General features: G+C 34.6%; 1 protein-coding gene across 2 annotated transcripts in view; it reads right to left on the bottom strand.

The window, feature by feature from the left end:
- Nucleotides 1–14,092, bottom strand: part of FAP (fibroblast activation protein alpha) — a 40,106-nt gene that overhangs the window by 22,551 nt on the left and 3,463 nt on the right. For both annotated transcript variants that reach the window (XM_085228718.1, XM_085228717.1), the window contains exons 3-11: nucleotides 8,596–8,691; nucleotides 6,592–6,686; nucleotides 6,381–6,455; nucleotides 6,144–6,196; nucleotides 4,932–5,004; nucleotides 4,005–4,125; nucleotides 1,870–2,024; nucleotides 908–1,011; nucleotides 455–590 (exon numbers count right to left, since the gene is read on the bottom strand). In XM_085228718.1, coding sequence (XP_085084844.1) covers nucleotides 455–590; nucleotides 908–1,011; nucleotides 1,870–2,024; nucleotides 4,005–4,125; nucleotides 4,932–5,004; nucleotides 6,144–6,196; nucleotides 6,381–6,455; nucleotides 6,592–6,686; nucleotides 8,596–8,691 — 908 coding nt within the window. The remainder of the gene's footprint in view (nucleotides 1–454; nucleotides 591–907; nucleotides 1,012–1,869; nucleotides 2,025–4,004; nucleotides 4,126–4,931; nucleotides 5,005–6,143; nucleotides 6,197–6,380; nucleotides 6,456–6,591; nucleotides 6,687–8,595; nucleotides 8,692–14,092) is intronic.

The raw sequence follows: 14,092 nt of genomic DNA, 5'->3' as shown, positions 1-14,092 counted from the left end.
GGCTATGTCAATAAACCATAAGCTTACAACATACAAGTTATATAGAAGATTATAATAAGTATATGATTCTACTTTTGAAAATGAAGAGGTAAGAAGGAACTAAGCAACAATTTTGAAAGCTAGTCAAAACTCTTCTTATTTGTATTGCTTTGATTGTTACTTGAACCTCATTAAAAATATATTTTGGTGATTTTTGTGCTGTTGCCATTAGAATTTTTTCATTCTTCCTTCAAACAGCATTTACAGTATTGAAGAAGTTATCATTATTAGCTGAAAGATGAATGTAATCAAACACTGGAAAACAAAACTACTTTCCTAAAGTCACTGAAACATTAGATATACTTTCTGAGTAAATCAGAGCAACTTGTGCACAATGAGTAGGTGTTAAAATAGAACAATTCAACAGAAAGTAGCACATGCTAATTCCAGCAACATATATTTCCAACTTTATTACCTCTGGACAGACCCAAGTATTTGAATTTTCTTTGAAGTCACAAATAGCTAAGACTGAAAAATTCTGGATTCTCTTTAGCCATTGCACACCAACTCGATTATCTGTTACCCAAGTAAGCCAAGTAAAATAATGATCACTAAAAAAAATAAATGAAACAGAAAGAATGGTTATTAAAGAGCAGAAATACAGAAAAATTGCTACAGGCTATAATCTCATTTTGCTCTGTGGAAGACAACAGCAAATCTTCTATTCTATTAGGAATATTTTTTGTTCTTTGTAACAATATATCATATGAGCACACATAATCAATGTATATTTTTGTTTATCTTCTGATGCATCTGTGAGATTAATATGGCACTCCACTGTTAACAAAACAATTCAGTTTCAAGCATATAAGACAAGCAGACAAAAAGTTTTTGAAAAAACTCTGATGATATTTTGAGAGCACAATACCTTGATGCGATCACTGCAGGAACTGGCACCTCTTTAGGACCAAATGCTTCAATGTTAGTAGTGTCTACAATAAACACTTTAACGGTAGGGTTTTTAGCACCAGCCTTCAAAAAAAAAAAAAAAAAAAAAAAAAGTATGAGGTTATTCAAATGTAGATAAAATTCAGATCTAGGAAAATGGCAGTAGTTTTTGTGGGATAGAAAATAGGATATAAAATATTTATTCAGTTGAGTACAACATTGCAAATGTGACCTTATAAGATCTTGTAAGTGACCCTACAGAAGTGTAAATAAAGAAGAAAACCTTTTGAACGATCCAATTCTGTGCCTTTCTGTACTGAAAATGTAATGCTTGATGTGAACCAGAGTTGTATTTTCAATGTGGATCTCTGCAGTACACCCTACACTTTGCAACAGAACTTGGCCGACAAATGAGACCTTGTTAAGACACATTAACATGATCACTTGTAGTCATACAAAGATGATGAGTCATAGAGTTGCTGAAAAAGGCAAAACCAAGAGGTTCTTGCCTTAAGTTTGGCACTAAAAAACTGGTAAAATCCCAAGTCCTTGAGAACAAAGCACACTATGAAGCCTGTAAATAAACTGAAGCTGTCATACCTTTTACTTCACTAAAACAATTAAAAAAATGTCTCTTAATTGACATACTGTATTGGAAAATAACAACTCCACAGTTAATACATGACAAAGTAAACTGAATTGAAAAAAAGTAAGGCTTGACCATACAAACATGCTCTTTTCTGTATACCTTTTACTTACATGAGAAATTCTGTTTATTTCACTAACACTATTTAATATGTACAGTTTTGAGTGTCTCTATATCTTTTTATAACTTGGCCACAATGGATTTAAGCACTGTAATACAAACATTTTTTAAGCACAACTGATTTTATAGTTATCATATTTCTCAACAGAAAGTAAGACAAAGAATGATAAACATACCTTGGGATATGGGATAATTATTTTTCTTGGGTACTGTTCCTCACCAAAATATGAATATTCAATTACTGGTATGTCAGAATCATTAAATTGTACATATGCTAAGTATTTTCCACTTGGAGACCACCACAATGCATATTTTGTTGCTAGCATTTCCTCTGAGAAAAAAAAGAAATTGTTCGTAACAGTTTCTCAGTGTAATTAATCAATCTTCTAATCTATTTTATCATTTTACTTTTACCAACCTAGACATATAAAGAGAGTTATACTAGGTAAACAACAAGATGTACATCAAACATATTGCTATACATCTCATATGTGAAAGGTCTTGAGAACTCCCAAAACATGTACAAACTGCATTTAACTCACTTGGACTATTCAAGTGCACGAGTTTATTATTTTATGCATTGAAGTACCAAATAATCAACCAACTTTTAAATTTTCCCTAAAGCTTAATCCTCAACCACTACCTACAAAGTAGAATGAGGATACCAATTCATAAAGCTCTGATATAGGTTCGGTAGCTAAATACTCAGGATTTTGCTTACACAGAATGAATGCAAAATGCAGTCACTGGCAGGTACTGTATATCTAGCCATAAAGATAGATAAAGATTCTAAGATAGATAGCTAGATTATTCTTAACGAAGCTGCGGCACCCATTTCCAAGTTCTGTTGTTTTGGCAGATTCCACCAAAATATATTTGCATAAAACCTTTGAGGAATCCATCTTACCCCTTCTCCAGCTTTTTTTCCCCCCAGATTATAAATTTCATTGGCAAAACATACATCTGCAAAGTCCCACTCTATATGAATTTCCACCTCTCTTTCTCTCCTTCTCTATAGCTCTGATTCTTCTCCTGTCCAAAACAAGATCTAATTCTATTTCTCTGCCAATGTCTCACACTTCTCTCTGGAGTGCAATACCTGTGACTCTGTTACTCTTCTCTGGTGAGCCTCACTAACTCTCCCTTTTTTAAAGCATTGAGCAAATCATGCTTCCCCTGCCTATAAAGCCCTTCACAGCTTGCTTGTACCCCAGCACTCCTCTCTCACTGATTATGAAAAAATTAACTCTGCCTTCTAATCCATTTGCGATGCCAGTTTCCATCTCTTACTTTCTATCCATCCTTCACTAGATGTGGCAGGGAGTGTGACCACCAAGGATATGGAAAAGGGTTAGGTTCTCAATGCCTTATTTACATCTGTCTTTAAAAGTTGGACCAGTTATCCTCAGGGTACCCTACGCCCTGACCTGGAAGTCTTGGATGGGGAGAAGAAAAAACCCCCTGTGATTCAGGTGGAAACTGTTAGAGATCTAATACTCCACCTGGACTGCTACAAGTCCGTGGGGCTGGATAGCATCCACCGAAGTGTGCTCAGGGAGCCTGGTAGAGATGATAGCCAAGCTGCTTTCCATCATCTATCAGTGTTCCTAGGCAACAAGTTAGGTCCCAAAGTACTGAAAGCTAGCCAGTGTGACTCCCATCTACATGACAAATTGCAAAGAGGATCCAGGGAACTACAGGCCTGTCAGCCTGACCTCGGTCCCAGGAAAGGTTACTGTGAGACATGGTTTAGTGGGAAATATTTGTGACAGGTTAACAGTTGGACTGGATGATCTTAGTAGGTCTTTTCCAACCTTTGTGATTCTTTGATCCTATGATTCCACACTTTCAGGAACATTCTTCACTCTTTTATCCAATGCTGCCTCCAAGCTTGGGAAGATTTGCCTTGAAAGCCCATGAGCAGTGCTCAGATGTACAAAGAGGGCATGGTAAACAACAAAACATGATATAGAAAGGGACTAGCTATATTATGTGAAAGAAAAAATATTCTAGTTTGAATTTGCCATCTTCACATTTGAATGCCCCTTGGCTCCTTTCTAAGAGACATTAAAAAGTACATTGTGATTAGTATACATCCACTTAAAACAGTTTCAGTAAATATGACTCCTTTCTCATCCTCTCTCTCCCCAAAATAAGAAGTACTTTCTGGTTCCAAGAAATCCTTATATGGAATAAATAAAGTAATACTTAGGGCTCTAAAACCATTTAATCAACACGGATGATTTAGAATGGATTATGAGAACTTAGTAATGTAGATTTCATATGTTGTTGCCCTTCAAGATTTACTTACCTTCATAGACCCAATCAGGTATCCCATTAAATATTTCATTTTCTTTTCCATCACTAGTTAGCTGAATTGGTGCCTCTCTTGGACTTTGTTTCAAATAGATATTATTTTGGTAAACATATGCCTAAAGATAAGAAATTTTTTTATGAGTACATGCATCAAAAAGAGGAGTTGTCAGATTTTTTGCAGTCAATGAATACAAAACAAGAAATATATATTTTTAAATAACTCTGTATTAAAACCTTTGCAAATACTGCAAAAACAAGTACTTCTGTAAATAAATTTTATCTTATGGGACAAATTCTACATTCAACTATGACTCTCCAATGAAATATAGGACTCTCTTATATAAAAAATATATATTTTTTCCATTTAAATTTTTATTTCTTGTGAGTTTTCTGAAATTAGTATGATGCTTAAAATGTATTTTCTTGCATCAATATTCCAAGAATGAACATTTGTAAACTTCCTACTATAGTCAACAGGTCCATAAGAATTAGTAAGAAATAAAATAATTTGAACTATTAAGTAATAATAATAATAATAGAGATTTTTTATAAAATTTGAGACCACATTTTAAATATGGGATCTTTAAATCTCCATATTAAACTCATATGTTATACGGTGTCAAAGAGAAACTCATTGTTTTTCAGGCCCTGAAAACTATATTTAATCCTGTACACAGTTACTTGGTCAATGCTTGATACAGGACTGACTAGCTAAGTAAAATATATACTGCCATTAGGAATGCAGATTCTTACATTGAAAAGAGTGAAGTTAAAATTTGACAAATTAAAAGGTGTTTGTTTTTTTTTTAATCATTCTTGTTCATAAGCAAGTTTGGTACAAATAGGCTTGTCAAAAATATGGCCTAATGAAATAATAACCAAAGGCAAATAAAAGTTTTCTAGCCTTATTATTTTTACTGACCAGTTTGTGTCCAACGGGTGACCAGGATATATACTGAATTTTATGTGGAAGCTGATTTTCTGTTACAAAACCACTAAAAAAAGGAAAGAGGTTGAAATGGCTTTATGTTGACAGTACAAATGCATACAATTACACTGTACCTTCATATAAAACTCTTGAAGGGCTATATTTTTGTTTCATAAACAAAGCAAAATTAATGCAGGCAGTGAGGCATGCAACAATGTAATTGTGTGCACAATGTGTAATTGAGTGCTGGTGCAGCTCAAGCATTTGAAAATACACTCTATGCGTTCTAAGAAGGCAGCCTTATCCCTTTCTAAAAACTGCACGAGCATCTGCAGGCATTTCCTTGATCTGCTATTTGCATTGTAGTCTCAGCAAGCCTCAACAATCAAGGAGACAAGAACTCAGTGATCACATTGTATTTCCCAGGTTATAACATGCGGAAGCAAGTTCAACAGCAGCAGTTAGAACACCTATTAAGGATCCACATAGCCACATGCAGTAACTCTCTACTCACTTAAGCTAGTAGTAATTCTGTCACCTTGAGCCAAGAGTTTCCCAAGAATGTAGCTTAGTGCAGTCCCTGCTCAGAACTGAGAAGCTTTTAGTCATTCAGTGACTTCTGGCATAAAAACGTGAGTGGGAAAGCAGATGGCCTTCAGACTTCAGTGGAAAGCAAAAGAGGAATGGTCTGGGGAAGATCTTGGGAAAGAGACCAAATGCCATGGGAGGAGCTGAAAGTTTTTGGGGAACCCAAGACTTTACAAGATAACTGAAGGACATGTGAGATTTTTAGGAAAGCTGAAGATTAATAAAAAAACCTGATGATTTAAGAAAAAAGAAAGGGAAGGAGACATCTGATGTGACACTGAAGTGGACTAAAGCAGACAAAAAGGGTGGGATAAAATTATGCAATGAAGAAGAAAGAAGGTGAGAATCTTGAGTAGTCGAAGTTTCAGGGCATGAAATATAAAGCAATCCACATATTTGGATGAATAGATGAATGGACTGTAGAATTTTCTTAGAGGCAAGAAATGTTTTGATTTTTTCAGAAATAATAGATAAAAATAATCAAGTAAACAAGTGACAGTTTCAAGTAAAAGCCAAGCAGCAGATAGTCACATTGCTATAGAATTTTTCAATGAAATGCTTGCAAATATATTTTTACAGAGTATCACCATAGCTCTTTGTAAAAAATATAGGCCTTACCCATATATGAGATCATAAATATGGTATGATGCAGTATAAGAATATCTCCACAGCTGCAAAAATTAAGCAAGAAAAAAAATATTAAATTGGAAAAAAAGATGATATAAGTAAAAATCATCAGATGGCTTTCACAGCCTTTCACTCTACTCAAGAAAAGACTGAAAAAAATTCATGCATAGTAAGCACACATACTGAATGAAATCAAACATTTCATTAAGCAACATATAAAATAATTACCTTTGAATAATTGCTCTCCAGAGCTATGAAGTATTTGTCTGATGACATCACATAATTTGAAGCATTAACTTGTTTCTGAAAGGTTAAGATGTATATTAGATTTTAGCTAACACTATAATGATTAGTCGAGTTTTAATCTGATTACTTTTCAAGAGATACTTGAAGCACAACTGCATTTTACTGCTTTTTTATTAGTTGAAAAGATACATACCATTGTGCTGTTGGTCATAATGGTAGTTAAGTAGTTCATGTCAACATTGAAAAGAATAATATCATCTTCTGGATTCTGGTGAAGATATTCGCTATCTTAAAAAACAAGATAAATGGGCTGTTACCTCACAAAGAAGATAAAATAGACCAGATCTGTTTACCAAAGTGTTCACTACCCTTGTGAGTAAGTAGATTTTGAGCAAGTCTCTGTAAGTATCTACAAACGCAAAGAGAAGTTTTCTACTAATAATGCCAAGTTTTAACAGTTTAAGAAGGTTCTTAATTATGTTCTCAAGATCATATACTGCATGCAGAATCAGCTAGTTAGCTTCATTATTAAATGCCAGATTTTATTCTCAATAGTACATGATCAAGAATAATAGGGATGGATCCATCACATGCCAGCATCACAATATAAAAGCTATTATGAAAACATTCAACATCCTTGCTTATAATTTTACCAGAATATTCTCATTTTTACAGATTGTAGATGTAACAGCAGTACCATGTAACTGTCAGTACGTAAATGACTCCTCTTACTCACATACAGTGATCATACATAATGAAGGTGAGTGGCCTCCAATGAGAACTGAATTTAATCCTACCTATGTTCAAGACATGAGCCACAGTTTGGTAGGATATGAAGATGAGAATTTTAGTTTCACATCATAATTTTCATTGCTATAAATAAAGATAAGGAATTGCATGCTTGATGTAGCTTAAGAGAGAAAGACTAACAATTTAAAAGCAGTCTGAAACATTGTATAAGGTTTTATTTAGGGAGGAAACTAGATCACTCTTGGACACTTAGAAAACACTTACGTGATTTGAGTAAAAGCATTTGTGGTTATCTCAAGCCCCCTTATAAAAAGTTATTCAATTTCAGCTTCCTGCTTCAGAAGAAAAGTAGGCATATGGAATGCTGTAGGCATGACTATCTATGGAATCTATGGCATGACTTTTGTGTGAGTTTTGTGACTGTTAAGACGAAAGATAAGCCTAAGTGAGGAAGTTATAAAGAGAGAATGTGAATATCAGGTTTAGGTGATATGCTGCCTACATACTTCAGACATTCGTACAGAATTCTAACAAATGGTGACCTAATTTTTAAATCACATAAGTCATGTCTACATACTTCAAATTGCTAACTGTGAAACTAAAACTGCTGCTAGCAACGTCCTGGAGGGCTTCAGTTCAGTTCTAAAATTGTGGGTTTAAACTAACTTGATAAGACTCCATGTGAATGGGAATTTTGTTTTTTGCTTCTACTGATAAAATAATAACTGCTTGAGGCAATGCACAGATATAAGTGGTAGTACTGCAAGTACTAGAACGTAATCCAATCTAGCTTAAACCTTCTGGTGCTGCTGCAGTTCAGTGATAACAAGAGTAGTATTTTGGACACACATTGACACATACATCAGCAGCAACTAACTTTGTGTCTTTATCTCCTGTGTTAAGGAACTTGCTAAGAAACTCATCCTTACTTCCTATGCATTGCCTTGGAACTCAAAATTTTAGCAGTGTTTGTATTTCCATATATAAGAGATAAGAGCAGTTGGCTTACTGCAGCACTAAGTAATACTGGAAACAAAAACAGGGCCTGCAATACAGGCTACCTCAATTATAATTAATAGCAAGTGAAGAAATACTATGACAAGCACAAAAAAAAGGGAGATTCCTTAAAACATGACTGACATATTGACAAATTTCTTTACCATGCTGTATTGAGTATGACGCTAAAAGAAATACAGCAACAAAAGCCTCTGTAAAATGATAGCTTATGCTTAACTCCAATATTTCTGTTGCAACATTGAATACCAGGAATTTCTAGAATCCCTGACAGAAGTGTAAATTTAATCTTGAGTTTTGACTAGTAAATTGTTTAATTTTATTGTTAGCATTTATTCGGAGTAAAGCTGGAAGAAAAGTATATTTCTTAGTATGCGTCAGAAAACACATATTAAAAATACTTATGTACCTCAGAGAAAAAAAAATTACTTACCTGACACCCAGTATGGAAAATATGTTTTATACTGAAAATTTCCATTCAAGTAATCGTCCAGTGTCAGAGCTCTAGGACCATCAGCTGTTGTGACAACTTACAATAAAACAAAAACCTTCTGTTAAAGCAATGCTGTTAAGTGAAATTTTAAAAAAATAATCATTACTTAGTTAAATATTTCCTCTTATCTACACGGGCTGCTCTGAAAGCAATACCTCCTATTTTACTATGTTACTGTCAGAGGTGAATGTTGGTGGGATGGCAGAGGAGATTGAATCTTCACACCAATATTCAATTACATGTTATTGCAGTGTAACAGATGGTTATAGGGGCAATCTGACACAACAGTGACTGACATGGAAGTGTGGATGAAGCAAAGGGGTGGAATTGAATTCCTCCATGCAGAAAAAATGGCATCCACTGACATTTATTGACACTCACTGACCATTTATGGAGACCCCACAGTGGATGTGAGCACAGTGAGGTGGTGGGTGATGCATTTCATCAGTGGTGACACCAACAGTGGTTCATTTCTGCTGGTGCAGATTTTTACAAATGCGTAATACACGCCCTGTTTCATCACTTGTGAAAATGCATAGCTAATGGCGGTGAATATATTGGAAAATAGTGCTTTGTAGCTGAGAATTTGTTCTATCAGATAGTGTTATTGTGCTCTTTTTTATCTGCTATGGTTTCTATGGAAACAAATAGGAGGGATTACTTTCTGACCAATTTACTGTTGTGGTTTAACCCAGTAGGTGGTTCAGCACCACAGAATCATTTGCTCACTCTCCGCTATCAATGAGATGAAGGAGAGAATGAAAAAACCAAACAACAAAGTAGAACTCATATGTTTAGAGAAAACTATTTACCAAGATAGATAAAAGGAAAATAGTCATGACTATATAGATATATATATATGTATATATATACACACACAACATTTGATGCACAAGGAATTGCTCATCAGCCCATAGCCAATGTCCAGCTAGCCCATCAAGCAGCAGAAGAGTGAGACGCACTCCCACCTCCTTCAGAACTCTTTTCACATGATGTTATATGGTATGGGATATCCCTTTGGCCTGTTTAAGTCGACTGTCCTCATTCTTTTCCTCCCAGCTCCTTGGGACCTTTGCTGAAAATGGCCTTGGCTCTACACAACACTGCTTAGAAGGCAACTATAAACATCAGCGTGTTATCAATGTTGTTTTTCTCCCAAAACAAAAACATAACATCATACCAGATGCTCTGAAGAAAACAATTACATCCCAGCTGAAATTAAAACACCTGTGTATATTTAAGTACCAAAGCAGAGAGAGGATAGCATAATACTGGAACCATGCAGACAGCACAGAAGAGAGAAAAATTCTGTTACTGCTCTCCACCATCTGAAGGATTCACCTTTAGAGGTACGAAATTAGGAACTAGTTGGACTAATTAATTTCACCCAGAAATTTATTTGCTGAGATATAATTACTTGAATACCTTGGGACTACATGGAAAGCCTCTCTTACAAAGGGCAAATCAAAGTTTTCTTAAAGCATAGGTTTCTTGGACTTATTTGAAGTTGTTTGAACTTGTGAACAGAGAAAACTATTTTAATAAAGATCTATATGTATTCAGCAGAAATTCAAACAGCATGTCCATACAAATTTTTACTGCCAAATTTCAAAAAAAGCCTCATCAATTCAGGCTAGAAGATGGATATGAGAACTCCAAAATGATCATCATCCACATATATTTCTTAGTAGCTGTATGAAATAAACAGACAAGGCTACAAAGGTACAAACAATGTTGAAAAGTAATGAACAACTGAGCCCAAGCTTCAACTTTTTAATCAGTGCTTTAAAGACAAATTGGCAATGATTCCCTAAAGAAAACAGGTGCTCTGATATTTGATTTCCAGCTAGATCAGACAGCTACATAAAAAATGCACAAAGATTTAGCTGGTTTTGTGGCTTTTCTTTGACTGTTTATTTTAAAAATGAAAGCACCTTAAACTAGAGCAAGGGTTCCAAACAAAAAGTAAGGGCAATCAGCTCTGAAAAGAAGAGGGAAATGCTGAATTGCTAGCTTGCTAAATGCACAGAAATGGGGAAGGAAAAAATAAGCATTATAAAAATGTAATAAACAAAACAACAACAAAAAGAAATAGCATAAAGTTCTCAAGTCAAAGATTATTCAAAATGTTTAATCTCCAAAAGACACAGGAAAAGAAAGGCATTTTTCAAATTTGGCCGCTTTCAAGGCTTGATAATTTATCTTCTTTGAAGTTAAGGCAGATTTTGCCATGGTTATAAGAAGTAGAGGAGATGTCACAAGCAGTCTCCTAGATTTCTGCCACTTCCCCTGTTTGTTCCTTCAGAGTTCTCACAATGCAGCCAGATAATCAGAATGACTCACTGCCCTCAGGTTTCATATGCTCCATCACTTCCTCATTACAGCCTCCCTCTCAGCTAACATCACACTCACTTCCTGGGAAACGTTTCTTCATATTCTCTCCTTTGGTACTTTCTAATGATAATCCCTTCTTTTTTCAGATATGTGACTATTACTTACTGTAGAATACACATGTCAGGTTGACTTCTAACACTAGCCTTGTCTGCACTAATGCAGAAGAAAACTGTCATGAGAAATAAAACTAAATGCCAATCCATGAGTAAAAACCTATCAGTATAAACTCTGAGGTAGCAATGTGTCCAGAAAATATCCCCAAAAGTTCAATAAGAAGTTATTTCCTCCTGCTAGTTCCATGATAGTATGTTACAGATCCTTGATATATTAATGACAAGCACAGACGACAGCAAAACCTTTAAAAGTGCACATAAAATTTCAGAGTATATGAATCTACTTATATTTATACCAAGTGATGACTACTTATATCAGCTTCCAGTTTAAATTCTCTAAATGAATGTCTATCAGCTAAAGAAACCCATGATAAAAATCTATTTCCATAGCTGTGCGTAAAGTAGGCTTAAATTTACAATCCTGTTCGATATCTTCATCTGGTAAAATTTCCTTATTCCTTCTCTCGGCTTAATAGAAATTTTTAGAAAAGCAACATCACAAATATCTTATCTGTGCTCTAATTTTTACAGCTCTAATTTAAACTTTACTCTGCTCACCATCTCACCCTTGCTTACTTAATATTCTGTGATAATTTATTGTGACTGTTAATGATTTTCAAAATATGTCCACTCCTATCTGAATTCCTACCCATGGACTGCAAAAAACCTAAAAACTGAAGGCGAACACAACTTTCATTTGCTTAACTTTAGTTTTAGAATGCTTGTTTCTAAGCAACTAAAGATACATTTCACTTTAATTGGGAGCAGCAGCTTTAATTGTTTGCTGTAATTGTTGCTGATTCTTTCTGTAACTAAAGACTAGTTCAATAATAGTACTTGAAATCTCTGTTCACAGAATAGATCCCAACAAGAAAAGTACTTTACACATTTGTGGCACTGTATAAACAGCAATTTGGATCATTGTCAGTAGGCTCCGCTTCTTTTCTCCGTGAAATCGCAAAGATGAGAGAAGATAACCAGAAACAAAAAGGAAGCCAACCACAGAAATGTCAGGTTTTGAAAATGACCAAATTTTAACTTTGCTTTCTTCCCTTTATTACCTCACCATTTTATTTTAGTGCTTGGTGGTCAATTTTCACTCAACTACAGGGTGTATTTGTATCTGTATTTGTCTTGCATATTTAAAAAAAAATAATAATAATTCAGAAAATGCAGAATAATATTGTGCACTGAATTGGTTACTTTGCTTCACAGTAACTTTGCTTTTAATATTCCATGGTCATAATTAAATGCATTTCAGCATATCCCATGTACAGATATAAAACTGGCATTAAAAGCCTGTAAACACCTATTAATCATCACTGGTTCTAGGAAGATACCTTCTATAGTGTCCAGTTTGTTCTATGGGAGAGTTTAACAAAGCATAGACAAGAGAACTTTTAGCTATATTAAAAATAGAACAATGTTAAGGACTATTAAATTTCACTTGTATTATCTGGAATGCTCCCTTTAATGACTGGATTTAGTAGGCCAACAAAACTCTTGTTTCAGACTTGAAAGCCGTGTTAGCTTGTTCCATAATGTGAATTCACATACATTATGTCTTCTGTCAGATTAAACCACATAAAAAATGTATTTTAACTTACATATTTATAATGAATATTTATACATATTTTATTTAGCAGCCACTGTCACACAGTAATTAGATGACTTGACAAAAGTGGTTACTGTTTTCGGACAGCCAGCTTGCAGATAGTACTGTATTCCCTGCAACATTGAAGAAGCAAGGGCTTAGTCTCAGGCCTAGGTCAAGAATGTAATGGGAACAGGAACATTGATGAGTCAGGGTTCTGGATGTTCTTAAAAATAACACAAGAAAAAAATAATGCTTCTTGTGGTTGTGCTACTGCTTTTCAGGCACAAAGAGGTATTTTATTCCTTACTAATGCTGCTGAAGAACAGGACCAGTTACACCTGTCTACATGTGAAAAGAACTTTTCTGAACAGTTTTGAGTTGGGTTATCATATCAAGGTAAGTCACAAAGCACATTCCTAACTTGGAGAAATGTCAAAAAAAAAGTCACTAGTTTTGCAGTCACCTGCAATTATGATATTGACATTGTCCATATTGCTCTTCTCAGACTCGCAGAAATTGTGTAATCACTACAGCTAAGTACTACCCCCATACTATCCTCTACAAGATCAAAAAAATAAAAAATGAAAAAAAAATCCAGTGTAACTTTTGAGAGATTTTCACATATTGATATACTTCCATGTATAAAACAAAACCAGATACCATATTTTTGAAAGATTCATGAACATGAAATTACTAGAAATTTAGACAAGTCAGAACTAAATTATATCTTTCAGTCTTCTCAATATTATAGATGATAATTTTTCTGTGCTGAATTCTTATGCAGAGATTTAGTCTGTCTGTGTCTATATAACATTTAATAATTAATCTTTCCAGATCACCACATCCTTTCAGTTAAGCAGTAGCCGAAGTGGAATGTACAAACAAAATTCCATCTCTGTAGTTACTTCCTGTCTCTATTTTACTTGCAAAATTTGTAACCACAAAATAAATTTATAGTTCCTCCAGACTATTAGGAATCCAGAAACATTTAGGTATTTAAACAGATCACTGCAGTGTTTGCAGCTCCACCAGAGAATAGGAAGCCACAGTCAGACATGTTTGACATAACTCTGTATTCTACAGTTGTCTGAAATTCTCCTTCAAGAGTATTCTGTAAAGAAGACAAATTCTATTTCATCCCCCTGGATCTATATGTGATGTTCAATATGATTTGTTGTGAAGTCACTGTTAAAAGAAACTACAGATGACATTAATTCTCTATAAATTCTCTATAATGGCTGAAGAAGCTCAGACTGAGACCAGTCAGCTGGTATGTGGTAACTTCAGAAAGGAAAAATACATTCATTTCCTCCTACAGTACCTTCCAGGATAT

This window comes from Meleagris gallopavo, chromosome 7 (assembly GCF_905368555.1).
Source record: "Meleagris gallopavo chromosome 7, MGAL_WU_HG_1.1, whole genome shotgun sequence".
Taxonomy (NCBI): domain Eukaryota; kingdom Metazoa; phylum Chordata; class Aves; order Galliformes; family Phasianidae; genus Meleagris; species Meleagris gallopavo.
This window is presented reverse-complemented; position numbering and strand designations above follow the sequence as displayed.